Source organism: Monocercomonoides exilis, assembly GCF_001643675.1.
Source record: "Monocercomonoides exilis strain PA203 chromosome Unknown scaffold13-1861174, whole genome shotgun sequence".
NCBI lineage: Eukaryota > Preaxostyla > Oxymonadida > Polymastigidae > Monocercomonoides > Monocercomonoides exilis.
Window position 1 is genome coordinate 1,057,803 of NW_027150558.1, and position 27,901 is coordinate 1,085,703.

The 27,901-nt window shown below is 34.4% G+C and overlaps 7 protein-coding genes across 7 annotated transcripts; 2 read left to right on the forward strand and 5 right to left on the reverse strand.

Annotated features, from left to right (window-relative positions):
• Window positions 1-2,705: 2,705 nt before the first annotated feature.
• MONOS_3557fu3558 (uncharacterized protein) lies at window positions 2,706-10,812 on the reverse strand (the record flags this gene model as incomplete). The annotated part of the gene is made up of 4 exons (XM_067873565.1): window positions 2,706-9,957; window positions 10,147-10,327; window positions 10,613-10,698; window positions 10,757-10,812. The coding sequence occupies 4 exons, from the start codon at window positions 10,810-10,812 to the stop codon at window positions 2,706-2,708; spliced, it is 7,575 nt and encodes a 2,524-aa protein (XP_067730825.1).
• A 2,154-nt stretch (window positions 10,813-12,966) lies between these two features.
• MONOS_3556 (uncharacterized protein) lies at window positions 12,967-15,179 on the reverse strand. Its single transcript, XM_067873564.1, has 4 exons — window positions 15,100-15,179; window positions 14,948-14,972; window positions 14,380-14,876; window positions 12,967-14,299 (listed from the first exon to the last, which is right to left on the reverse strand). Exons 1-4 carry the CDS (start codon window positions 15,118-15,120, stop codon window positions 13,526-13,528), a joined length of 1,317 nt encoding a protein of 438 aa, XP_067730826.1. The 5' UTR covers window positions 15,121-15,179; the 3' UTR covers window positions 12,967-13,525.
• A 1,496-nt stretch (window positions 15,180-16,675) lies between these two features.
• On the reverse strand, window positions 16,676-17,446 carry MONOS_3555 (uncharacterized protein; the record flags this gene model as incomplete). Its single annotated transcript, XM_067873563.1, has 3 exons — window positions 16,676-16,759; window positions 17,020-17,117; window positions 17,407-17,446. 3 exons carry the CDS (start codon window positions 17,444-17,446, stop codon window positions 16,676-16,678), a joined length of 222 nt encoding a protein of 73 aa, XP_067730827.1.
• Window positions 17,447-18,118: 672 nt separating this feature from the next.
• MONOS_3554 (uncharacterized protein) lies at window positions 18,119-18,751 on the forward strand (the record flags this gene model as incomplete). The annotated part of the gene is made up of 2 exons (XM_067873562.1): window positions 18,119-18,182; window positions 18,249-18,751. The coding sequence occupies 2 exons, from the start codon at window positions 18,119-18,121 to the stop codon at window positions 18,749-18,751; spliced, it is 567 nt and encodes a 188-aa protein (XP_067730828.1).
• A 1,601-nt stretch (window positions 18,752-20,352) lies between these two features.
• Window positions 20,353-21,256, forward strand: MONOS_3553 (putative peptidyl-tRNA hydrolase 2). The gene is made up of 3 exons (XM_067873561.1): window positions 20,353-20,564; window positions 20,619-20,886; window positions 21,001-21,256. The coding sequence occupies exons 1-3, from the start codon at window positions 20,397-20,399 to the stop codon at window positions 21,072-21,074; spliced, it is 510 nt and encodes a 169-aa protein (XP_067730829.1). The 5' UTR covers window positions 20,353-20,396; the 3' UTR covers window positions 21,075-21,256.
• Window positions 21,257-21,314: 58 nt separating this feature from the next.
• On the reverse strand, window positions 21,315-21,637 carry MONOS_6982 (putative ribosomal protein S28e; the record flags this gene model as incomplete). The annotated part of the gene is made up of 2 exons (XM_067877270.1): window positions 21,315-21,515; window positions 21,635-21,637. The coding sequence occupies 2 exons, from the start codon at window positions 21,635-21,637 to the stop codon at window positions 21,315-21,317; spliced, it is 204 nt and encodes a 67-aa protein (XP_067730830.1).
• Window positions 21,638-21,710: 73 nt separating this feature from the next.
• MONOS_3552 (uncharacterized protein) lies at window positions 21,711-24,509 on the reverse strand (the record flags this gene model as incomplete). Its single annotated transcript, XM_067873560.1, has 1 exon — window positions 21,711-24,509. The coding sequence occupies one exon, from the start codon at window positions 24,507-24,509 to the stop codon at window positions 21,762-21,764; it is 2,748 nt and encodes a 915-aa protein (XP_067730831.1). The 3' UTR covers window positions 21,711-21,761.
• Between the last annotated feature and the right edge of the window lie 3,392 nt (window positions 24,510-27,901).

Sequence of the window (27,901 nt, forward strand, 5' to 3'; positions counted from 1 at the left end):
CATTTCCCTATCAGATTCTTCTTCTCCCCCTCCTCGTCATTTTTCTTCATTTTCTTCTTGATTTTTCCATTTTCATCAATTTTGTCGATTTCTGTCACTTCTTTAATTCATCATCAATCTTCTGATATAGTTTAGTCCAACAATTCAACAATTCCACCATTTGAACCAAAAATAATTTCTTTTCGCTTTCCTTCCTCCGGGCAGATCGATTAATGTGTGGGTCTTCATTTCATTTTTCATTCACAATTCTGATGGGAAAATGTCATCTGTTCACATCCATTTCATTTCATTTCATTTTATCAACTTCTTCTTCAACTCCTCAACAGACAACAAAAATTGGTGTTTTTTCCACTTCATTCAATTCCACTCGAATTCAACAATGTTCTTTATCTTTCATTTCTTTTCATCCACACATAATGAATATTCATTCTATCACATTATTTCAGACGAAAATGAATGAAAATGGAAATGATTCTTTGTTTATTGAGAAAAGTTGACCAAAAGGCGTGCAACAAGGAATGGAGATCAACCCTGACTTTTTTCATGTGGAAGATTAATGAGGTCCAGTTGAAAAGAACTTGATATCAAAACAATTCTTGGACAAAATAAATGATTGAAATGATCTTCTTCAGATTTCACATAAAGCGAGATTAAAACTTGTCTCAGAAGATGAATCGATGAAGGAAAATGATTTGGACGAACGTTCATTTTAGAATGATATTTCTGTGAAACAACTGAATTCACAGCAGACATCTTATAATTAATCCTCATATGCGCTTTAAAGACAATTTCTTCTTTCTTGTGTGCCATCTCCACGACTTTCATCGACTTTGCCTTCATTTTGCACATGACTTCAATATATATCAGTGCATCTGATAATATCAGCCCTGTGAACTTCACCTTCCTCAGAAGACAAATATCGTTGAGCGTGTTCTTGCAAGGAGTCTTTTTCAACTCGCAATATATTACTTTCATTCCAAGAGTGCCTTCCACATTTTCATTAATAGATACATATCCATTGAGAAAAACAAACAGTTCAACATTCCAGCATCTGAATATTTCTGTTCAGTCATGTCTAACAACAGAATTTTCTTTCTGAGTGATGTTTCTCATGAAAGCAATGGAAGAATCTTTCACAGAAGTGAAAAGGGATTCACACACATAATGCACACCTCTTCATCCTCCTCCTTCTCTCACCAACTGGCTCATGCTGAATCAAATGAACTTTGGATGAAAAAGAAAGTGTGTATATCCAGTGGTAGTTTGTTATTTATGTGATGATGAGACAATACTTCTCGTTGTGCAGTTGATGATGAGAAAGCCAGAAGCTAGGAAGAAGAAGCAGAAGAACAAAGAGGTTATGCAGAAGAATAAAAGTGAAATCCTTTTGTGGAAGGGAAGCAACTGAAAATGCACTATAAAAAGAAATTGGATGGAAAGAAAATGGAGAATATTGGATGAAGGAAGAACTAAGAGGATGGAGAAAAAAATCAGATCATTTGATCAGGAGAAGAGAAAGAGAAGATAAGATTGAGTCATTTATTGTTTTTGGTGGTATTTGTTTTATCAATAATTCCATTCTCATTTATTTTTTTGGAATTGTTGAGCCTCACGACTTGAATGGTGATTTTGTTGTTCCGTTTGAGTTGGAGGAAAAACTTCAAAAATCTTCTCTCTCAAATAGTTATTGAAGTCAAAATAATTATTATAGAATGACAAAATATTTTTTTTTTTAATTGAATCAATCAAAGTTTCGGATTTTGTTTATTTTCTGGCTCAAATTGAACACTTTATTGCTTTGGATTTATTTCACAGGTTGGTTAAGAACAGATGAAAAAGTGGAATATGTTATTATTTGTCTCGGAGATCTCTCAAAAGATTATCAGAATCTGTTTGTTTGCAGCAGAAACATGCTTGATGAATTATCGTGATGCATTTTATATTCATTTGTTGAAAGAATTGAAAAATGATATTTCTTCTCCAAAAATTCAGTGGATGAATACAAACATGAAATGAATTTGAAATACAAACAATTGAATTACAAAAATTCTTGTGAGGTACATGAATATATACACATGTGAAGAACAAGAAACAACGAAAAAGGCTGGCTATCAAAAAATGAAGAACGAAAACAAAAGTGAGAAAAAACAAATTCAACTGGAATTATTTGAACAGAATTGAAACAAAACGGAACAATACAAATACAAATGGTGAAAACTATTGGAAAAAGAAAAAATTGTGATAATTTCAATATTTGTCTCTGCATGAAGCAGCTGCAGCCATAATAAAAAATCAGAGTTACGATTTTTTAGAAAAAAATAAGGATTAAGAAAACAATAAAAACAATCCATTTCAAAATCGATAAACTTCAAAAAAAAATGATGAAAAATCTTATTCATTAACCAAAAATAACAAAAGCCAGCTTTAAATATTCTATAGAACAACTATTATCATAATTCACAGTTGCGGCAACTCCATCCGCATGATTGCCACACTGCTTTTTTTCTTTTTCTTTTTCTTTTTCACGGTATTCCTTTTTATTTCTTCACTCCTTATTCATCTCGCTGCTTCCTTTGTTCTGCTTTGTGAATATCGTCAAAAATTCATTTCACCAATATATCAACCAATCAACTCGAACAGAAACCACCACTTCCAACATCCACATATGGTGAATGCTTTCTATTCTCAGTCTGTGCGTGATCATCTCACTCCTTCATTAAACCAAGAATGCTCCCTTCTGATATTGTCCCGCTTGCCCGGTTTCCATTGTCTGTCTCTCTGCTGATGTCTATCGCATCTGAAACAGTGAGCATCACAGCTCCAGCTGGGAAATGTTGGATGAATTCTCTTTTCAGCTCGACAAGTGTCGGCCTATTTCCGCCATCTTCCAACAAGCACCTCTCCGAAATCGCTCCCATTGACAGCTCTCGAACGCATTCAACTTTTGGTCTCTCCCCATTCACTATCTTCTGTCCAGCCACCTCAGCTTCATAATCTCCGAACGGGATCTGGAGTGTCAGGCACTCCCACAGTATCATCCCGATCGAGAATGAAACTGACTCTTTTGATGCCCCCATGTTCTTGTTGATCAGCAGCTCTGGTGCCTTCCACCTCAAACACTCTTTTTTGAAAAGTCCCTCATCCTCAAAGGCGGATGAAGGAAGGGAGTCATCTTCATCATCATCATCATCACTGACAGATGTGACAATAGTTGATGATGAGATCGATGATGAATCTGAATCATCAGAAGAAAGGAAATCGGAATGCATCACGATGCAGATGACCATGTGTTCGGAGAACAACACAATGTGAGGACTCAGATTGGCAAGTGACTGAAGTGGATTTTCCATTTCATCAAATGAGTGAAGTGCAAGATTAGCCACCCAGAACAGGATCTGAGCAGCTGTCTGTTCCCTCTCCTGAAGAGTGCCAATCGCCATCTCCTTTGTTTTGTTCCTTCCATGAAGTAACATGAACAGCGAATCCCTCAGATCCGCAATCAGCTTCTCGTGAGGAGATGAACAGGCCATTGCATCCACCAGATTCGACATCGATGAGGTGGTCGGGCACAGACTCTCCGATCGAACAAAAGTGGACTCTGTGTCTGAAGTGTCTGTGGATGAAGTGGATGAAATAGATGGAGAAGGAGTTCTTTTTTGTGTCTCCTCATCAACTTTTTCCAGTATCCATTGAGGAATCTTATCTGAATCCTTTCCCAAGATATATTCAGTCGATCCACTTTCAGCCAGCAAGTGTTCTGACGATTCTGAATGCTGAAGGCTTTTCGCATATACCCTCTTCTTGATCCTCTCTTCGTTTTTCTTCTCAGCCTCCCTCTCTGCTCTCCTCCACTGCTCTTCTGGAGACATCTCCATCGTCACCATCTCAAATGCCTTTGGATCCTTTCTGATGTTATCATTCACAATCTCTCTCAGCTCTTTGTTCTCATTCTTTGCATTTCTCCATCTAATTGTAGAAATAACCGCAATAATTAAAATGAGGAGAAGCACAAAAGCCATTATAATCACAATTAGCAACCAAAAAGATTTTCTTTCTTTTCCTCCTTCAACAATTCTTTCATCTCCATCCTCCTTGGACTCACTTCTGTTCTTCAGTATCTGTGGTGAAGTCGCAGCCAATTGCTTCCCAAACAGAATCATCACAGAAACCTCTGTTTCATCTGCAATCGAATGTATATTTTCTGAAGGGATTGTTCCAATCACTTCATCTTCAGACACAAAACTGTTTTCATCAAAGGGATATGTCTCAACCAACTCCACATCCCTTGTTTTATACACCAGTCTGAATGACAAATCACAAGGAAGAAGAAGTGCTCCCTTGAATTTGATAAAAATGTTGCTTTCATTTTCATTCACAGAAACATCTTCCAGTCTGGGAATGAAAAATGGAGATGGTCTTTCTCCTGCTATTCCACTAAGGGTGCATCCATCATTCAGAATCCAAAGAGAAGAGTTATCTTTCACTCCATCTCCTCCTTTCAAACTGGAAATGGTCAGTGAAGCAGAATCAGAGCAAATGATGTTTCGATGAAGAGAGGGATATTTCTGAACAAAAGGATTGTTGTTCAAAAACTCACCTTTCTCAATTGTCACATTGCCAGCAGATATGGACAATCCTCCTGACGAAGAATTCGATATTGTCGCATAATTCATTATCAGCGAAGTGTTCGCTGAATGAACAAGAGATTCATTCCATTTGCATATTTCTTCAAAAGAATTAATTCTGTCATTTTCCCTTTCTTTCTCAAGAACTCCAATAAATCGACACAACTCCAAAAAAACACTCGTTGCATTGCTCACTTGGATTATGCTCCCTTTTTCAGACAATGAAATGCAATTCGTGCAAGTGCAGTTTGAAAGTGTAACTTGAGCAGAAGTTGAAGAAACAGAGAGAACAGAAGATCCTCCTGAATTCCTTGAGCAGTTGTTGAATGAGGATATTCCAATCGAAATTGTTCCTGAATTCGAACCATGAATCGCAATGATGCATCCTTCAGACAGCTTCACTTCATCAGCCACAACCCAATTAAATGCAACTTCTTTGCACTGCCCAATCTCAAATACATTTGATGTTGATTCAATCTGTTCCAGTCTGAAATTTGTGATGTTGATCTCATCTCCATTTAGCAGAAAAGCTGACTTCTTGAACGAAAGGAGTGACACTGAGCAGTTATCAACATGAAGAATTCCATTTCCAATGCTCAGCAAAGTTGAGTTGAGAGCAACAGATGGAATGCTGTTTGACTCCACAATTGAAGAGAAATCAACAATTGAAAGAGAAAGCTGTCCACTTGCTTCATTAATGATTGAACTTCCAGAATAACAAAATGACTTCCCAAAGTTGAATTTCAACTTCTCAATCCGAACATTCTCTGAAGTTGTGATAAGACTTCCCTCGCCTGTTATTGTTGAGTTCAGATGAACCAAAGCAGCTGTGGGAGATTGAAGTGAGCGGATGATCACATCCTTCGCTTCGCATTCTCCATTGATGATCGTCTCCTTTGAGATTAGCAGCTGCGAATATGATGAAGGAATGATGTGTTGAACTCCCGTATCCAATGATTGACAAGTCATGCTGAACTCTCCGCATTGCCTGCTGTCTTCCGAGTTTTCATCAGCAGAAGACACAAATATCGTCTCACTCTGGTATCTCACGACTCTCAGCAGAAGATCTTCTTCTCCCACAAACGAGTCTGTTATGCAGCCCCACATTGCAAGCTCCTTCACAAAAGGTGCTCTGAAATCCAGCAAGAATTGTTCGTCAATTATTTGTGAATCGATTGAGTGGCATCTCACATACACATCCCTCCCTCTCAATGCAGAGTTGTCTTTGAATGTGATATTCGAAAGGACAAAGTTCAGAGGCTGCTCAACTGTCGAGGTGCATTCCAGAAACAACCACCCACCTCTTCCTGTTGTTGAGCAGAAGCACTCAGAAATCGTGCAAAATGAGCATTCAAACTTTCCTCCCTCATTCAACCCACAGAACATCCCTCCTCCCTTTCTACACTTCAGCCCTCCGCACTTCTTCATCGTTGTGTTTCGAATCACCATTTTCAGTGGATCATCATCGTTGGCATTTCGAATGATGGGAATATCATTGGTTGTGTTCTGAGTGACTTCTTCGAATACACTCCACTCAATTACAACATCTTGCTCCACTTCATTTTTTTCTCTTCTTGAACTCTTTGAAATGCTCAAACCGCTTGCTCCATCCAGCTCAACATTCTTCATTGTCGAGTTCTTAATGTTCAAAATCGTTGAAGATAACACAGAAATAACATCTTTTGAAAAGCTGAGTGATTGGACTTTGGCAAATTCTAATTGAGCTGTGCCTCCATCTGCCTTAATCAGGCCATAGTTAATTATTTCTTCTCCGCTTTCTTCATTTTTTGTGAACGAACAGTCTTTCAGAGTCAACAATCCTTCACTTGATCCAACATGCATTAAATAACTGACTCCACCTGTGAAAGAATATGGAATCATAAAGCGAATCAGTTCGAAATTTGTTATTCCAGATATCTTCATTACAGCTTCTTCTGATCCTTCAAGCGATGAATAACATTCCAAAGAGCATATGCTGCTATTATCCGATTTCACTGAAATTCCACTGAGATCAACGCATTTCTGAAGAATTCCTTTTCCAATGATGGTTATATTCCTTTCATTTCCTTCTTGCAGTCTTGTCAACGAATGATCGATAGACAGGCATGGATAATCTGAGAATCCACACGCACCCATATCTTTTCCTTTGCCTCCAATAAATACCTGTGTGCCAAGTGAAAGCCAAAAATACACCAGTGGAATGGAATTCGTTGTATCGCTTCCATCAAAGCCTCTCATTGAATCCAAGGAAATATCAACCAGATTCCCAGATACAAATGGAAGTGAGGTGTTTGTGATGCTCTTTGTCAAGTCGGTTGAATCAACAAAAAGATCGTTTCCATATTTCGCTGAATTTGGTTTGCTTGTATCAAAAATGGGTGATGATATCACAAACAAAGAATAGTCATCAATCAGCTTCAGTGCCATCCCTCCACCAAAGCCCGTCTTTTCTTCTTCTCCAGTTGGTGCTGTGCATTCTGTGAATATGCATGAAATAATGTTCAATTGAGTGTTCCCTTTCAGCTGAGCATTGATTGCCCCTCCTCTGCTTTCATCTTCCAACACAGAGCATCCATCAAAATCGCATTCTTCAATATTTATTTCACCATTGGAATTTTCATCGTTGCTATTATCAATGCTCACACAGCCTCCACTTCCAGCTGCTCTTTCTATTCCTGTGAAATAGCAGTTCGTCATGTTCAACCACAGAGTGCTCATCAACTCGGTATTTGTTCCACTTCCAGACAATGAGATCAATGGATTTCCACTCAAATCAATCGATGAAGCAGAAAACGAATCAACATACAAGGTTCCAGACTCAACTGATAAGAATAGCAACGCCAATTCGGATAAAGGATTTTGAAGAGAAAGAGAACAATGAGATAAAGTCAGTCGTGAAGATGAAGAAATTAAAGTGGAGTGTGATGAAAGAGAAGGAGGAAGAGAAAAGATAAGTGTTGACAATTCTGTTTCAGTACTTGCTGTTATCATCGATGAAATGGATGTTGAACTTGAATCAGAGACTGTCCAGCCACTTTGATCATCATTTCCTCTGATTTCATGTTTCTGTCCAGCAAATGCCAATTCATCGCTCATCGAAATCATTTCACTCACAACAACTTTCTTTGTTCCTGTCAACCGTGTGAGAGAGTGCTTCAAAGTCAAACAAGGGAATTGGACTATTCCACAGTGTGAATGATCACATGCCTCTAAGTTGCTCACAAAGATTTCTTCTGGAGTCGGAAGGAGATAAATGCACAGAGGAATGGCCAAACTGTTGTTTCCATTTTCATATCCTCTCACCTTGTCAGCAGTATCTGACGATGCCGTAACACACGAGATCTTTTCTGATTTTGTAGTCACTTCCAGATTGGGTGAAAAGACGAAGATGTCGCTTCCCCACTTGGCTGTATTTGTCCCAAAGGAAGAAGAGATCAAGAAATTGGGATTTTCATTCAATAATCGAAGAAGGATTCCTCCCCCAAAACCATCTGTTGCTGAGCAAAAGCACCCATCGAAAGATCCACCTTCCACTTTCACTTCATTTGCTTCTCCCACACACAGCATCATCGATCCTCCATTTTCTGAACTTGTGCTTCCACAACCTTCGAATGAACAAGAATCCAGATCGATATTTGCCTTATCATTAGAAAACGACATCACAGCTGCTCCACTGTTTGTTCTTTCAATTCCACTGAAGGCACATTCTGAAAGTGTCAATGAAATTTCGTTTGTCGAAGAAAGCGAAAACAACGAAAAAGTGGAAATGGTCTTTGCCCAGTTCACATTTTCCATCTGAAACATCCCACTCTGAACATTAATAAGCTCAGTGGTGAACGCTGTTTCTGTTGATTGTCCGCTCCCAATAGATATGTTCAATCCACTTATATGCATCTCTCCTGCTCCTGTAATCTCAAACAGCCTTGACCCACAGTTATTCGGATGAACCGAGTCATGCACAAGGATAAAATCTCTGACAGTCAACTTTCCTGTGGAGACTGAAAACAGAGATAAATCTGATGCTTCAAATTCTATTTGAACTGTTGAACTCAAATCACTTTGGCCATATATCGTGAAAGTGTTAATTCCGCAGTCCACACTCTTGGTTTCTGTGATCGTTCCTGTGAGTATCTCAATATCTGTGACAATATCAGGAATAAGCTGAGTCAAACAATGCCTGAGAGTTCCACAAGGATGAATTTTATTCAGCCCACATGCATACGTATCAGTTGCATAAGGTTGTGTTTCAGTCGAAGAAACAAATCTGACTTTTCCGAAATCGTTTCGAAGCCATTCGCTTCTGTCAGCAATGGTATACAAGCTTGTGCTAACTCTGTTTGTTGTATTCCTTGTTGAATAGCAGGTTGAATCAATGTTGTTTGATGTCGAATTATAAAGAACAACATCATGACCCCCTGCAACGCATGTATTATTATGGAAAAAGCAGAAATAAAACAATGTTCCATTATTGTTACTGTTAATTAATACACCAACAGCACCTGCTCCCTGCATTGAATAGCAATGACAAAAAAAACAATTTGAAATAATAACTTTATCAATGCAGCGCCAATGTTCGACAGCACCACCTGCTCCGTCGGTCGAAGAATTGCATCTGCAGTTATCAAAATATGAATTGATAATACAGTGTTTTTGTCTTTGAGTTTTTGTTAAACGGAGATCAATTGCCCCTCCATCGTTGCCAGAAAAGCAATTATGAAAGGAGCAATCATCAACCATTGTCTGGACATAAACATATTCTGATGAAATTCCACCACCACCAAAGTCAGTGGTTGCTGCTGCAGAACATTGGAAGAATGGAGTATGGAGCACATTGCATTCAGCGATTTTCAATGCATATATTCCTCCACCTCTTGTCGAGGAAGCATTGCATCTTGTAAATGACGAATTTTCAACTCGAAGGATGGCTTTTTCATTGTCATGCACATAAAGAGCACCTCCTTGTGGTGCTGTGCAGTCAACCCATTCACATAAAGAAAAGGATTGACTTTCTGTTGTGTCCATTTGTTCTCTTGGTTGAAGAATATTTTTTTCCCTTTTCCCATGATGTGTAGTTGTGTTTTTGCAGATAAATTCTTGTGAAGAAAAAGATCCACTTGAAATACCTCCTTCAAATACATTAACAGAAGAATAAATAAGGCAGTTCTCCATTGAACTCAACAAACATGAATGTTCGATTTGATAATCACCGTTCTTGTCATATTTCGCTGACATGTTCCTGAAGGCACAATTATCAATCTGTTCACTTTCGCTCTTTCCAGACAGCAGGAAATAGTCTGATGATGAGACAGCCAGATCTTCAACGATGGAATTTCTGAAAATAACACAATTTGAATCATCAGATGAAAATATGAGGCTGGAAGGGCAAAGATTCTTTTGGGGGACAAAAGTCATGTTTGTGAAACAGATTGCCCCACTTTGCAAAAGAAACGGAGATTCCGATTTTTGGTGGGAAATGCAGGAATCCATTGTTAGATTCGATTTGCCTGTTATGAGCACACACGTTGAAGAAGAATGTTCAATTGCCACATTTTTCAGTCCAACTGTAGAATTGTGCAATCCCAAAAATGTGTTTTTCACTGTAGAAAGTCCTGACTGTAATCTTTTCACTTCTAACAATGCATTCTGCTCAAATATATAATTGCTATCGGTCTCTGACAGATATTGTGCATCATTTGAATAACCTGAACCCAAATAAAGAGAATAATTGAAAAAATAACAATTCGAAAGAATACCTTTGTTCTCCAATGTGGCAGTTCCAGAGACATATTGTGCTTCAAATGTTTTCTCAAGAATCAAACATACAAAAAAGAATAAAAGCATTCTCAAGCAGAATGAAAGTCAATTTTGAGTTGAAAATTTTTATTTTTTTCCGGATGATCAAATCGAAATAAATAATGGATTTTATCACAATTGAAAACTGAAAAAATCTTTCTTTCAGCAAATCATTTTGTGGGCTTTTGAAAAACATCTGGAGCATATCCAAAGCATGTGGCTTTCTTTGGTTTTTGTCAGGCATGAATCGGTATTTGCTGAAGCAAATGAAATTCTTTCACTTCAAAAAATAAATAAAATAAAAAGATAAAACTGAATGAAAGATTGAAAAAAAAAACCATTTCAAAAAGAAATTGCTGTCCAGCAAAGTTATAAAAAGGCGAAAGTCTCTCATCAAAAAAATTGATTTCAAAATCACCAGTTGAATGTGTTTTTTCGAGTTGTCAAATGAATCCTCTCCAATTGCTCTAAAATGATGAGTCTTTCTTCATCCACCTTCTCTTTCTTCCACTTGTCTGCTGCTCAACTGCTCTCCCTTCATAACTTCCTCCAACTTTCACATCATTTCACAAATCAATTCCTCTTCTTCCCTTCTCTCTTCTTCTCTTCATTTCCTCTCTTTCTCATTCCTCTTCGCCTTCTTCTTTGCTCCAAACATCCAAACAACCTCTTCTGCTTTATTCGTCCCCCGTTTTCTTGCTCCTTCTCAATTTTGCATGTTTATCTTATTGATGCAAACAACCAATGTTTGTTGTTCAAAAATACTCATCTGCTTTTTTTTCAGAGAAAAGATTCCTTTCGAGAAATCCTTTGTTCCAATTGAAAGGACATGCAATGTGAACCTTCTCTTCTCATATTCTTTTTAAAAAAAGAAAAGAAAGAAAGAAGAAGTTCCAAAAGATTTAAAAAAAACGAATAAACAAATAAAAAGAATTTAATGTGTTGTAATTAAAACTCAAAAATACATTTTCCAAAATAAATGAAAAATAAAAAATAAAAATAAATTCTATCGTTTCTCATATTTCACATTTCTTCAAATTTTAATCATTCAAAAAAATCAATATTAATCTGCAAACAAGAACAAACACAATTTGCCCTTCTTTGCCAGCTAAACATTCTCATTGCAAAATACTAATAACCCCATTCGACTCTTCTTCCTTCCCAATCTCTTGTTCTTCGCTTTCCGTTCTGCATTGGCCCTGCTTCCATCTCTTTCTTCTTCTTCTCATCAACATCATCCTTTCACTTTCTTTTCAATTTTCTTCTTTATCTTTTCTCTCTTCCTTGTGCTCCAATGATGTTATCTTTTCTTCCCAAGCAATTCCCATCAATACAAATTCTCGCCAAAGCCAGCGCTTTTTTGATGAAATTGTGTGTATTTCAATTAATAATTGGTGCATCTTCAAAATATCTCGTGCTAAAATATCTAAAAAGATGATAGAGAATTGTGAAAGCCTTTTGAATGGAATTTACAAATAAACGATTTAAACCTCTCAATGAATGTCAAGTGGTTGATGTTCAAGTGATGTTCAAAATATTGCTTTTCAATGTTAAAAAGCAACCAATGCATTTTCGAAAAATCTGATAAAGTTACAATGGAAATGGAAACATATTCAAAGAAGAATGCAGATCGGAATGGAATGGAATGTGGATTTGGATATTTGATGAAATCAATGAAATCTTTTTGGCTTCACTTGGAAAGGCAAATGCAACACATTGACTATTGAAGAAAATGTTGGCAAAAGATATGATGGAGTACTCAAAGACATCTTCTCTATTGTTGAGCACGGTGTTTGTGGTGTTTTGTCAAAGGAATCAACATCTGCTTCGCTGTTGACAGTAGTTTTGCTCTGACTGTTCAAAAGGGGAATGCTGGCGGACTCTACTTTTATGTGTTGCCTTTCTTCAGAATTTTTTGTTTGATCTGGCCGTTGAACTGCACTGGCAAAATGAGGATTTGACAATGCTCCTTCAGTTGAATAAGGCCTCGCTTTCAATTCTTTTGTTTCTGCATCTTCATCGCAAAAAAGAATGGAGTAGTTCTGCACTTTTCTTTTTCGATGCTGCCTCACAATGAGGTTTTATTTGGATTTTACAGTTATCAAAACATTTTTAATGGTTCGAATTAAAAATATTTTTTTCACGAATCAGATTTGTTAAAAAAAATAAAATTAAGTGTTACATCAATTATTATTTAAAACAGCTTTATTTTCTGTATGGATAAATTTTTGTCCTTTTGTTTTTTATTGAAAAATCTAAAAAATCAATAATCGTCAGAATTTCATAAATATTCATTTTCATGCTTTCTCTTTGATGTGATATGAAAATCAATCATTTCCTATCGGATTCCAATTTGAAAGAGATTTTGGAACTTTGATTGCGAGTATTAATGTTATTTGTATTTGTTGGTTCATCTTTTTTTTTTTTTTATTTTTATTTTTGTAGGCAATGATGCAACTTCCTGTTCTCTCTTTCTGAAGACAAGAAAAACTCATTCAGAGAAAAATAAGGACAAAGAGAAAAAATCAGAAAAGATGCTCCCAGAGGAAATGAACATGCTATAACTTCAAGAATTGAAAAGATGGTGTTCAGAAAGAGGATGTTAATAAAATTTTGTTCTTCAAACAAATCAAACGAAATATCAAACGCTTAATCTATTCAAAGATTAGAATATAATAGGTCTGATGTGGAATGGAGAACAAAAAACGATCGCAAAGAGGAAATGGGAAAAGAAAAAGAAACAAAGAAAAAAAAACATAAAGAACAAATTAAAAACTGCATTTACCCAGATTGAATCATATAAAGAGGATAAAGAATAAGCAGTTTATCAAATATTCTTGAGATAAAAAAAAAAGAGCAAGAATCAAGGAAGATATTCAAAGAAGAGAGAGGAAAAAGACAATTGAACATTCACTTGGTTTGCTCATTTTTTGTGAAAATTGATTTTCTTTCAAAATTGAATCAGTAAAAAAAAGAGAGAGAGAACAAAATATACCCTCAAATGCTTGTTTAATTGTGATATGATATTTTTTTTTAAAGAAAAAGAAAGAAAGAATAAGAAAAACTCAAAAAATATTGAGATACAAAATGAAATGAGATTCGTTTCCTCAAATGTTCACAAAATAATCAGAGATACTCGTTGATATGTTGTTACGGAGTTTTCTGTTATAGAATTCTAATAATTCGTGGAGGCTCACAATAGAGTCCTCGTATCCTTCTTCTTCCATCTTGTCAAACAGAATTCTTTTCATTTTCTTCATTTCTTTCCAATCAACACCATCTGTAGCATTTTCTCTCCATTTTTTCGTAAGATTCAGAAAGAAATACAGACAGTGACACATAATTTCTTCATTCAATTTTGCCCGTTGAATCTCCTCCAAAAGCAAATCAAATGCCCTGCTCTTCTGCAACTCATTGGCCGCAGGAAAAAGTGTATTTCTCTTCATCATCAACGAAAATACAACAAAACACTGATTGGCAACTTGAATGTGATTCTCCCTCGCTGCTCTGCACAGCTTTGTTGCTTCACCTAAAAATTCGAGAAACTCTTCATCCTGATATTTGCCACTCGAAAAGGAGTTGATGATGAATATCCATCTTTCCACAATCGCTGCATTCTTCGTCTCCATCCTTCTCTGTTCTCCCTCTTTTCCTTTCTTCCCCCAATCCACACATTTCCTCGCCTCTTCAAACTCTCTTTTCGCCTCTCTCACAAAATCCAGCTCATTCACGGAAACAGCTATGACACTCTCACACTTCTGAATTCTTTTGATGCAATACATCCAAGCTGATTGATAGGCAAGCCGTGTCAGGTTGCGATGCTCTTGATGATATTTGATGATTTCAAAGAAATCCCTCAAATGCAATTCGTCAAACTCTCTCTGATAAAGGGAAAAAATATCAATTTAAATTAAAAAGTGAAAACGTCAACAAAATCACAACAAAATCGAAATGTCCATACATCATAAAAATTAATCTTGCACAACCCCAGCAAAGCTGTTTCCACTTCTTTTTGTGTTTCTTCGTCTTCCTCTTTCTTCAAAGCAACTTTCAGAAGGCAAACACTGGCGATTGTGAGCATTTCTCTTGTAATAAGCCCGTCTTCCATCAACAAATAGCATTCACAAAGATCTGCAAGAAAATTTTCGTTCTTTTCTTCTTTTTTCTCGTTTTCCTGAACAATCGCCCTCTTAAATCTTAAACTCGGGTAATATAAACTATTGCCTGCGTTCAATATGCTCAAAAGTGCTTTGTGATGTCCCATCGGCTTCAGCATCCAAATTGCATTTCTCATTGATATTTTCTTTTCTTCAAAAAGTTCCGTGATTTTCATGAGCATTTCTTTTGTGTAAATTGTTTCGAATTCCGTTTTATTCATTTCCTCCATTGCCATGTTCATTTCTTCAATTATCTTCTTCTGCTCGCTCTCGCAGCAATCTTCCAGCTTCGAAAACATTTCTGATGAAAAAACATACAAATCAGAAGAAATCGCATTCGCCAAGAATCTGCACACAGCAATATTAGCATACCATTGAATCTTTCAACAGGTGATATCTTTAATGCATCCCAAGTTGAATTGAAGCCATCAAACAATCACAATGGTTGGAGCCATTTTACAAAAGAGCAGACAGTTGACCACCACAAGAAAAGCTGAACCCCATTCAAAATAAATCGAGCAAACTTCTTCCGGTTCCGCTTGCATCTGTTCTTCCTTTTTAAATTCCAAAAATCTCAATCGATCCCACAAATAAATATACAGTTATTGGAATATTCAGATCAAAAAAGAAAAAGAAATACAAATTAGAAAGATGGAAAATGTTTGAACCAGAAAGAATAGGAAATGGAATGAGCGAGACGAGAAATACTGACAATAAAATGAAAAAGCGAAACACCTTTGAAACTTTTAAAAATACTTTTCTTTGGTTTTCATTCATTTTTCAGAAAGGAGATTGAAAAACATCCTCTTTCACAGCAATTCACAAGTGTAAAACCACAAAGATATGTGAAAGATCAAGTGCAACACAAGGATGAAAGCAAGGTTTAACAGCATTTCTTCTGTCCGAAGAGAAAAATATTTCGAAAACCTCAAGAACTGTTGAATAATTGAAAGAAATAAGTGTTTTCCATTTTTATTCCCGATGGGAGCATTATTATTTTCCATACATGTTTTACCTAAAATGAAAATATCTTTGAAGAAAATGCTTTTTGTTGGTCAAAATCCTCAAAAAGAAGAAATGAACATTTAAGAATCTGCAATATCTTTGGTAAAAAACAAAGCAATAACGAATCCAAGTGTGCTGTTGCTGCTCCTCGACTTTTGCCCACACAAAAACAACACGTGTCAATCCTTGCTCTCTGTTTCTCTATTCGATATCTCTCTTTCACATGTGAGAAATTATTGACAGAAATCTCATTCTCGTTCTTGCTTATCTTCTCAATGCTCTTATCATTGAAAATTGTGTGAACAAAAATACTCTTTCTTTTCTTTGTTCAGTTTTATCAGCAAATGAACGATTCAGTTGACATTTAATTGAAACAGATTGAAAAGGAAAAAATGAAATGGCAGAGTGATCACAAATCAAAGAGAAGCAAAAGATAATCAAAAGAGATGACAACAGCTCAGAGAAGAAGATATTTGCCCCAGAAACAAACGAAGTTGATCCAGCCAGTTTGGAAGATTCATTTCAGATAATCTTCTCAATAGAAAGATCCTTTGAATTAATGAGCTGTAGCATGTTCCAAGCTGCTGAATCTGGTTTGTTCAAGACAAAGAAAGGAGAAGTTGTGGTCTCATAGCAACAACTTAATCGTTTCCATATTCACCATCTATTTTTTTCCTTCTTCTTTTCCTTTTTCTTTTTCTTTTTCTTTTTCTTCACCTTCTTCTTCACCTTCTTCTTCTTCAATGATTCCATTCTTCTTGCACTCTTCTTTGTTTATTTTCCTTCTCATCATATTCTTCAAATTCTTCATTATTTTTCATCGTTATCATCATCTTCTTCTTCTTCTTTTCCTTTTTCTCTTTTAATATTTTCCACTTCCTCATTTTTGATCATCTTTTCTCTTCCCTCTCTCAACTCCTGATTCAAATGTCCAGATGATCCTGAACTCCTCTTCCTCTTTGCATCTTCCCACAGCTTCTTCTTCATTCTGAAGATTTCTGCTTTGTTCGTCTGGACGGTGCTTTGCAATGCTCCTAGAAATGAAACGATTTGGATGGAAAGAAACAGGGAAGGCGCCTTCAAAGGCAGATGCTGTCAGATGCACAAGCAGAAAAGAATGATAAATGTGAATGCCTTCACAAGCGACAATACGATATCTCCTGTATTTTTGAGGAGAGTCTAAAGAGAGAATAAATATTTTGCATAAACACATTCAATGAGGAGGATGAAGCATATATATTATTTTTTTATAAGAAAAGAAAGGAAAATAAAAAAAAATAAAAATAAAAATAAAAGCAAAAACAAAAATAAAGATAAAAATTAGAAATTAGAAATTTTTATTGCAAAAAAAATCGAGGATTTTTTTATATTTTTTCTTTCTTTCTTTCTTATTGAAATTAATATAAATGCTGAAATGCAACATGAATTGGAAAACACACCTTAATTTGATCAAACGCTTCAATCGCAATCTGTTCTGTCCTGTCGAACTTGCTTCCGAATCGCTCCAACTGTTTCAAAGTTTGCTTCAAAATCCGCCCTGAAATCGGTAAATCAATGATTACGATCAAAACGATCTAAGGTGATGAATTTTCCCAAAAACGTAACAAGCGTCTTCAGAAAAAAATACTTACCAAGCGGTTACATCACTGAACGATTAAAATGTTGAAATGAACTCAAAAACTCGGTTGCTATTTGATTTCGATATTGCAATAATCTCTTTTTGTCTTCTCAATTTTTTTTTCCATCTTCGCTCAACCTCAAAGCCTTTTGGAATAGAATCTCTTTCAATGCTCGATTCACAATGTTGTCCATTGTTGTCTTTATACAATTCCTAAGGAATCCAACAATCGCACGCACGAGTTTCATTAAAAAATGTGAATTGATAAAAGCTTAATCCTCTTTATCAATCTTCCTTCAGTCTGGATAACCCACTCAAGAAAGGAACTAATAACAAAATTATCCTTAAAGCGAATAACTTCAGTCAGCACATTAAATTTGTAACATTCACGGAAACTGGCACACACTTTGAAATAACAGAAAAATTATCTCGACGAAGCAAAGCTCTCAGATAACTCTAAATGCGAGCGCCAAAATTGTAATAAAAATGCTTAATGCAATGATGTGGCATGCACCTAATCAATGAAAAAACTGTTGCTTTTTTGTCTCTTCTTTGAAGAGTTCTTTTAAATGCTTTATTTCCTCTTCGTCATGTGGTTCATAAAGCTCAATTCCAAATATGTGGGATATTTTCCAACACGTTCTATTTGTATTCAAAAATCTGTGTATTTCATTATTACGAATAATTGTTGGTTCGATCAGAAAGAAATAAATTTCTTTCGTCTTTGGCTAAATACAACCAATATCGTAGCTTCTTTGTGACCCCTACTTCACATTCATTTTTATAAAGCAAAGGAATTCTTGTTGGACCGCTGTATATTTATTTCATCAATAATCAACAATGTTTGTTGTTTTTACTTTTTTTGTTTTGCATATGAAGTTTTGCGAAATCAAAATGCTCATGCAATAAGCAGAATAGAAATGCGCACAGGAGATGAATCTTATGATTATTCTCTGCAGCGATCCCTCAGAGACAAGTTTAATAGTTTGTGATATTTTAATTGTTGTTAAAAGGGACTTATTTTTGGTGTGTTTGCATCATTTTTGGAAGACTTGTTTTATGTGCTAGGTCATTGCCCAGAAAGCGAACAGGAACAGAAAATCGAAGAATTGAACGAAATAATTGATGAAATGGATGGAAGTGCAATTCATTGGACTTTCACAAAAGATTTGTTCAACAAAATGGACAAAATGATTGAAGAAAAGAAACTCTCAATGGAAAATGCAATTGTGTTGCTGAAGCATTTGGGACATAGAGCAGTTTTGGTTGGATATTTGTGTAGCAAGCTTCGCGATTCATCCCTGCGCAAAAGAATTGAGAAGATGATTATTGAAGAAAACGAGAAAAAAGAAGGAAGGAAGGAAAAACTTATGATTGATCTTTGTGAAAGCTATCTTTTGCTATCTGCCACTGAAATTTTCGAAGAATTATTTCCAATTAGTGTACCTTGCCTTCTGAATGTTGCGTTGAAGAAAGAGGGAAATGAGAAGACTCAAAAAGAAGTGGAAGTAGCTTTGCTTGCATTGAGCTGCATTGACAAATATGAAGTGTGATTTTTGTATTTTCAATCCAAACTATTTTATGATTTTATTCTTTGTTCAAATGTTAGAAAATAGAAAAAGAAATGTATTTTGATCATATCGTTGCAATTGTCAAATATCATCAAGAACATCACAACATGACTCAACTTGCATATCAATCTACCTGGCAGTTTTTGATAAGCCGAGTTTATTATGATGATAGTTTAGAAGACGCTGTTTTGAAAGAACTTCATTTTGTGAGAGGGGCAACAAGAGAGCTTGAAGATTTGACGGGAAGCATAAATTGGAAGAAAACTTCAAAGGAAATGAGCAGAGAAGAAATAAAAAGAGTGCACATTACAAAGAAATGGATAAAAGCGATTGAAGAATTGATTGATTGCGGAGCGTTGCAGAAAGGAGAGAATATCAGTGCGCTGATAACTTTGATTACAAGAATATGTGCAGCATCAATTCGTAATCAATTTCAGTTTTTTGGGGATTGTCTTCATATGTTCTTAAAGATGATGAAAAACATTAGACACATCGATTATCTGGTGGAAGGAGGAACGGTTGAACTCTTTTTGAAAGAAATGAACAGGTCGAATGTGATGGATTACCCGATTCAAAGATATTTTGAATTTTTCAGAAAACTCTGTGAAATGGTTGATTACGAGCAAAGAGTTGAAAGCGATGAGGCAGTGCGAAAAAAGGCGAAGGGAAAATTATTTGAGAAAATGGAGGAAGAAGGCTATGAAGATTCCATCATGGGATTTCGTCATTGCATAGTCGAAGATTTATTTTCCAGTGAATTTTTGATTAAGAATATTGAAAATTATATTATTTATTGTTGAAGCTGATATTTTTTGTTTGCTTCATTGTTTGTGGTTAATGTCCATTCAGCGTTTGTGAGAGAATTTTGCTTTGTCATTTTTCGTTATTTTTTTGATTTTGAGATAAAATGATTCCCTTGCTTCTTCATTTTCTTTCAAAAAATTCCCAAATAGATTTTAGAAGATTTTTTTTTTTTTGATGTTTGATTTCAGACTACGTTCAATATGAAAATAGAAAATTGAAACATGTTGGTTTTTTTTTTTTTTTCATAACTGAAAAGGAGATTGTAAAAATAAGAACAATATTATTTCAAAAAAAAAAAAAAAAAAAAAAAAATGATTGTGGTAGTTCATCAGTATTTTGTTTGCACCTTTTATTAATCCTTCGTTTTATTCTCTTGAAATAAATGTTTCCAGATTAAATAATTCAGCATTTAAAATTATTTTTCGTCTGAAGCAAAGAATCAGTGAAAAAATTATCCACTCTTATTTGTGAAAACAAATTCTAATAAAAAATCATCTTGTTAATGCATTTTCCATTTTATGCTAAATGATATCTTGGATATTGAACACGATTTTGCAAAAAAAGGGGGATAGTTTTTTGTTCAAATGATTTTATTTTTGTGTGTAGGTCTCCAAAAAAAAACGAAACTTATAATTTAATTTCAAAATGAAAATATATCAAATAATGACTTTCTTTGAAACAAGAGTTTTGCGATATAATGAATAACAAACATCTGACATTACGGATTTTATGCTTTTTGTGTTTTCGGTTTTTAACAAAGAAATTTGATCAATTGAGGCATAAATATATTTTTTCAATTTATTATTTTTATTTTTTATTTCAGATGCTTGAAGGTCTTGCTGCCGCAAGCATTGGTATTCTAATTGGATCAATACTATCAAAAATGCGAAACAAAGCAGCAAAAAGGAAACAAAACGAAAATTCAAGTTCATCCGAAAAAATATCATCATCTTCAAATTCCGCAGGTTTATTACGTCAAACTCCAGCAATTGTATGAGCACTTATGTGCTTTTGTATATGTTAAATATATTTTGCATAAAATAAGACTCTTTGTGTTCGTAAAGACTTAGGAATGGGAAGAGGGAAAATTGGTGCTCAATGTGGTCACGCTACACTCATGATTTATGAAAAGGGCAATAAAAAATGTTGCCAATTGATGAACGAATGGCAGAAAAGTGAAGAAAAGCCAATTCAAGTCCTTATATTACATTCAGAAGAAGAAATGATGAATCTCAAAAGAAGTGCGAAGGAGCAAGGGCTTATCACTGCAATCGTATACGATGCTGGGAGAACACAAATAGAAGCTGGAAGCGGTTTATTTCTTTCCTTTCATTTCTTTTTTCGATTTATAATACTTATTTTTAATTTAAAATTTGTGTTCTTGGTGATTCTTATTTGATTTTTTCTTTTTCTTTTCAACTTTTCAGCCACAGTTTTAGGAATATTTGGGCCTCAACAAATTACACAAAAAGTGACTAGTCATCTTGAAACATATAAATAGAGCGTCTGAAACATTTCACAATTACAATTATGAATATGCTTAACTCAAAAGATATTGCAGTTGCCCATTCATTTCAGTCAATTAACAATATAAATAAATTTTCGACCATTGGCCGAAATGAAAATCTCATTATTTAAAATAAAAATTTTTCTATTAAGTTGCAAAATAAAAATCCAATTTGATAATTCGTTTTTTATTTACAACAGTTTGATGGCAAAATGCAAAAGGGCGTTGAGGTGATTAACGAAGGCGGCGAGCTTCTCTCTCAGATTCAAGAAGGGTGATGACATCACCAAGTTTCACTGGTCCCATTATGTTCCTTGTAATTGTACGATTTTCACCCTGAATATCGCATCTAACTTGTGTAATTCCACCACGAGAACCTGTGCGGCCAATAATTTTCACAACAGTAGCGTATTTGATTTGAGTAGCTGGTTGATCCTTATTATTGTTAATAATCCACCAAAAAATTGGATTTTTCGAAACAGCGAATCAAAAAGAGGTTAATAAAAAATCAATTGATAAAAATGTTTCATAATAAACATCAGAAGGAACCAAACCATCAAAAAAATCTTCCGCCTTTTTTTGCTTTTTAAATGTTTTACCACCTTCCTATTTAAGAAAAATATTTAGTAATGGAATAGATCAAAAATTGATTTTTTTTTTAACTTTTAAAATAATAAATATTCACGAAAAAGTTTGTGTTCCAGATTCGATGCATTCTAAAAAATTGCAAATAAGTTGATTTGTGGATGATTGCTCTCTTTTCTTTCCTTGCTCAGAGTTATTTTTCTGTTTATGAATTTCAATTGTAATTTTCCATAAAGTTGTATGAATGAATTGAGCATTGACAATAAAAGTAGCGATGCATGGCAATATGGGAGGCGAAAATCCTTTCAATTGCTGTTCCGATTTCTGATCTAAGGGGCAAATGGCAGAAACTGGATGATCGGCTATGTAATCAACTGCTTCATCTTCATTGACAAGATGATGATAAGACGAAGGAAGGTAGTTTTCTATCAAATTTCTGATATTTTCGCCTTCCATTGGAAAGGATAGATTTTTATGCTTATTTAGAATGGATTGGGAATAAGAGGAAATTATTTCCTTTATTCCTTTAATTTCTTCTTCTTCTTCTTTTTCTTTTTCTTCTTCTTTTCCTTCTTCTTTTCCTTCTTCTTTTCCTTCTATTCCATTTGTTCTGTCATTTGAAGATTGAATGGAATGAATAAGATGAAAAGAAGAGAAAAGAGTGCGAAGGAAAGAGGAAGAGCTGATAAATCCTTCAAATAAGCAGATGCAGAAGGGGAAATGAGGAAGAGGATGAGAAGAAGAAGAAGAAGAAGAAGGAGAAGAAGGAGAAGAAGGAGAAGAAGAAGAAGGAGGAGGAGGAGAAGAAGAAGAATGTTTATTATTATTATTATTATTATTATTATCTCCATCAACAGCAACAACAAGCGCTGTATGCAATGCACCCACAAGCCTCACAATTCTCTCAAAAAGCTCAGCAGAATCCGAAGCAGCTGCCAAAACAGTCACTTCGCTGGGAACTTTGAATTTTTGGCTCCGTTTTGGAGGGAGGACAAAGGGGGATTGAAAAGTGAGTGGAGAAGAGATTGGAGGATGGGGAAGATGTGGAAGATGTTGAAGGGGGAAAGAGGAAGGAGAAGAGGAAGAGGAAGAGGAAGAGGAAGAAGAGGAAGAAGAAGAGGAAGAGGAAGAGGAAGAAGAAGAGGAAGAAGAAGAAGAATATGATGACGATAATGATAAAGACGATGATGACAATGATGATGAGATATTATTTTCCTCTGTTTTGAGCTGTCTTCTCTGAAATACTTCAGTTTCCTCCTTCTCTTTCTCCTTTCTTCCTCTTTCTCCTCCTCTTTCTCTTTCTCTTTCTCTTTCTCTTTCTCTTTCTCTTTCTCTTTCTCTTCTTCCTCCTCCTCCTTTCATTTCCACTCCCTCCTCTCTCTCCTTCCCCTCTTCCATCCACTTCGCAATCACACCTTTTTCTATCAGTTCTTCAATCTTCAGAAACCTCCACGCAATCACCCATCTCGTTTTTCTCCCTTGAAATAGCTCAAAACAACGCATACACACAGCTTCACTTCCAGGAAGAATAATAACTTTTTTATGTTTTATTTTGTTTATTTTTGCTATTGTTTTTGTAATGTTTTCAGGGTTTTTTGGTATTTTTGAATGAATTTTTGGTTTTTGTGCAGTTTTTATTGGTTCGTTTTCAAGAGTAATGTTGCTGTTGCTACTGCTGCTGTTGCTTTTGTCAAATGCAGAAGAAGAATATAATGCGCTGTTATCTTCTTCATCTGTCACATTTGAATAAATACTGTTTCTTCTCTTTTCTTCTTCTCCTCCTCCTTCTCCTTCTCTTCCTTCTCCTTTTTCTTTTTCTTCTTCTCCTCCTCCTCCCACCTCTTCTCCTTCCACCTCCTCTCCTTCCACCTCCACTTCCACATTCAGCTCTGCAATCCTTCTTTTCAGCACAGCCACGTCTCTCTTCTTCCCCACAAGCGACGTAAACCAGCCGATTTTCTCTTTCAATCTGCAGCTTTCTTCGATCAGCTGCCCAACAAACGCCACTTCGCCTCCGCTGCACTCCTTTTCGCTGGCTGTTCCGTCGCGGAAGGGGCGTCTCGAATGGAAAGAACGAGAAGAAGAAGAAGAATTGGAAGAAAAAGAAGAAGACGACGATGATGATGATGAAGAAAGAGAAGAAGAAGAAGAAGAGGAAGAAGAGGAAGAAAAGGAAGAAGAAGATGATGATGATGAAGGAGAAGAAAAAGAAGGGTGAGAGAAAGAAGATGATGAATATGAGGGTGAATAGAAAGACGATGCAGGATGAGAAGATGAAAGAAGAGATGAAGAAGCAGATTGACAAGATGTTGTGGAATTTGAAGAGAAATTTTTTTCTTTGTTTCCTTTTCTTTCCTTTTGCATTTCTTTTTCTATTTCATCTTTTCCCTCTTCTTTCTCTTCTATTTCTTCAATTACTTTTTCTCCTCTTCTTTCTTTTACTATTTCTCTTTCTTTTTCTTTTTCTCTTTCTCTTTCTCTTTCTCTTTCTCCTCCTCCTCCTTCTTCTTCTTCTTCTGAGGCAAAAAAAGGCGGGTTGCACAGGCAAAAGTCGAAATAATCGTCTTGGAGAACAAAAGGGAGCATCACCTCGAACTTCTCATTTTTCTTCGCAGCCTCAAAATTTGAGTCAGATTTTGCTGCTTTCACTTCCAATTTGCATTGTTGTTGTTGTTGTTTGAGTTCTGGTGAGATTTCTGGATTTTGTTCTGAAGAGGAAGAGGAGGAGGAAGAAGAAGGTGTAGAAGAAAGTGGAGAAGAAGAAGAAGAAATGAGACCTTGGTCGGGAGATGTTGTTTGGCGAATGCTAATTCTCTCATTCATTTCATTCAATTGAATATTCATTCGAGCAAACGCAACAGACTCTGGGTCAATTTCTCATTGTAATAAATACGCGTTACAAGAGTAATCATAATATATATTTCATAAAAATGTTAACAAAAAAATAACTTGCTTTTGCAAACCAAGTCCCACAAATTCCCAATTAAATAATAATGCTCCAAGAATTGGATAAATTGCCAACGGCCCTGTACCACTTGAAAACAATTCGATTAATCAAATAAGTGCGAATAAAAAAAATATTTCCCCCCCAAAGTTAAAAAAAATATAGCAATAATTGAAATCACACACATGTCAAGACCTCTAATATGATCCGCATATCCATTTCGAAAATAAACTCCTTTTCCAATATCCTTCAGCAATAACGAAATTGCATATAGATAATTAACTCTGGATGGAATCGTTGGGCACAAATGCCCAGTTGGAAAAATTGTTTTCAGATGAAAATAATGATGCAATATTGCCTGTGTTAAAAGTCTGGCAAGTTGATAAATGAACAAATAAATATAATTTTACAATAATTTATTTAATTGTTGCACCTTGTAGAAGTTTCAGAATTCCAATTTAGAGAAAACTCACAATTATTTGAGTGGTATGCACTAAACGCATTCAAAATAAAGGAAAAGAAAGGTTAATTCGAAGTTGCAATTGTAACAAAAAGAAAAAACATTTGTTTGAAAGAAGGGTATATTTGTGCAAGTTCAAAAAACGATACTGGAATGTCAAAATGTTCAATTCTTTGAAAAGGAACATTTGGAAGTTTCTTGTTGTAAAATTTTTCATTCTTCTAATATCATTGTAAAGCACAAATGCAACGAAAACTTTATCATTCACACCATTCATTACAATCACGCTTTCTTTTTATAACGATAAAAAAACGATAACAAATTTTTCTTTTTTATATAATTAATTTCTGAAAAAAAAAGTCCAAAAAAAAGGTAAATATTTTTGTTTGCAAAATAAGTGGAAAAAAAAATTGAACCAATTAATGTTCATAATAAATTGCTTAGATTGAAACAAAAGAGAGATACATGCAATTAAAATTTCATTTTTGATTTCTCTTTTTGAATAAACAAAAAATCAAAACTTTGAGAATCAAAATGAATGAATTTATTTTATGAAGCAGCATCGTTTTGGAAACATTGATGAACAAAGAATTATAATGAGAAAATAATTAAAAGGATTGGGAAATCACAACTTGAAATCACATTCAGAAACTTATTTTTTTTTTTCCGATTTTTTATCATAGAATGATTTTAGATAATATTATAAAACATGCCAAGGGTGAATTTTTCATTTTCGCTATTCTTATTTTTTCAACGAAAAAAAATCAAATTTGAGAAAATTTTTTGTAATGATCAAACTTTTTTCAAAAAAATTTATTCAAAATCAATCGATTAAAAGAATTGTTTAAATATTTGAATGGAATTCTAAATTTGTCATTTTTTATTTTTATAAAGAAGGAAAATTGAAAGTTATAAATTTATTTTAATATTTTATAATTTACACCATTTATTATTCAAATTTGGTCAATTTATTATTCAAAATTAATAAACTGATTATTCGATTTTGGTAAACTTCTTATTCAAAATTGATAAAATTGAGTATTTTTTAAAAATTTTTTGTGAAAAATTGGTTATTGGCCGAATGTCAGAAAGTGATGAAAATGCTTTATTTAGTTAATATTCATAAAAATGTTGACAAATAACACAAATCGATGTTCAATTTATCAACATTTTTATGAATATTAACTAAATAAAGCATTTTCATCACTTTCTGACATTCGGCCAATAACCAATTTTTCACAAAAAATTTTTAAAAAATACTCAATTTTATCAATTTTGAATAAGAAGTTTACCAAAATCGAATAATCAGTTTATTAATTTTGAATAATAAATTGACCAAATTTGAATAATAAATGGTGTAAATTATAAAATATTAAAATAAATTTATAACTTTCAATTTTCCTTCTTTATAAAAATAAAAAATGACAAATTTAGAATTCCATTCAAATATTTAAACAATTCTTTTAATCGATTGATTTTGAATAAATTTTTTTGAAAAAAGTTTGATCATTACAAAAAATTTTCTCAAATTTGATTTTTTTTCGTTGAAAAAATAAGAATAGCGAAAATGAAAAATTCACCCTTGGCATGTTTTATAATATTATCTAAAATCATTCTATGATAAAAAATCGGAAAAAAAAAAATAAGTTTCTGAATGTGATTTCAAGTTGTGATTCACCTCTTTTGGAGTTATTGTCGGGGACAAAATTCGGGACACTTCATTCTTGAATAATTTTTTTGAATGCATATTTGAAACAATTCCAAATCAAAAAAACAATTCTTGATCAACTTTCTTGATTTATCTTTTGAATGCCTGTCAAAAAATTTATCTCTTCAATAAGAAATTATATCAAATAGAATGATCAAACTTCCATACATTACAGTCAAAACCGGATATAATCACATCGAATACAATCACATTCGTTTATAGTCACATTTTTCCATGCACCAACATTTATAGCTCATTTTTCATTCATTTCCCATCGAATAAAATCACAGGGATGAAAATATATAATCACATTTTAAATTATTTTGGGTGATTTTTTCAATGAAAAATCGGTTTTTTGATCAAAAATTTCGAAAAATCGATTTTTAAAAATAATGTTTAAATGAGTCTGAATAACATAATAAAACAATAAAAATTGTTATTTCTATTGAAAAATGGGTATTTGTCAAGTTTTTTCAAAAATAAAAAATTGACCCAAAATTAGTTATTTCAAAAATTAAATTTCATATTTTTCTGTGTTAAGTCACATCGCTTATAATCATAATCGGATATTGTCACAAAAAGTCGTGCAAAAACCGATGTGATTATATCCGGTTTTGACTGTATATGAAAAAAGCAAACGTTTCTTCGCCTCTCCCTTTCAACAAATAATCACCAATTTAGGCCTCAGCAGAGTTTCGCCGGCTCCCTTCAAAAGTGGAAAAAGTTGTTCATCTTGTGAAACAAGATGGAATGAAACCTTCAGATCTTGTGAAAAATAAAATTATTACTCATTCTTCCATTTACCGGCATATGGCTTCAAAAAAAGCAGGGCGTGATCCTCAACATGCTGGCAGGCTAGAGCTATTCAATAAATAGGAAATCGAGGAAATAGAAGATTGTGCAATTGCACAAATATCATCCACAAACAAATTGACAGTTTCAGACATTATCAGATTCGTTTGTTGCTATTTGTAAGTTTTATTTTTTAATTGTGCATTTTTGATAATCAGAAAATGTGCTGATGAAGAAAAAGAAGGAATGCACACGACCGCCTGAAGTCAGGAAAATCAGCAAAAAATGGGCACGCAGGTTGATAAAGAAAAGTGGATTACTGAAATTAATAA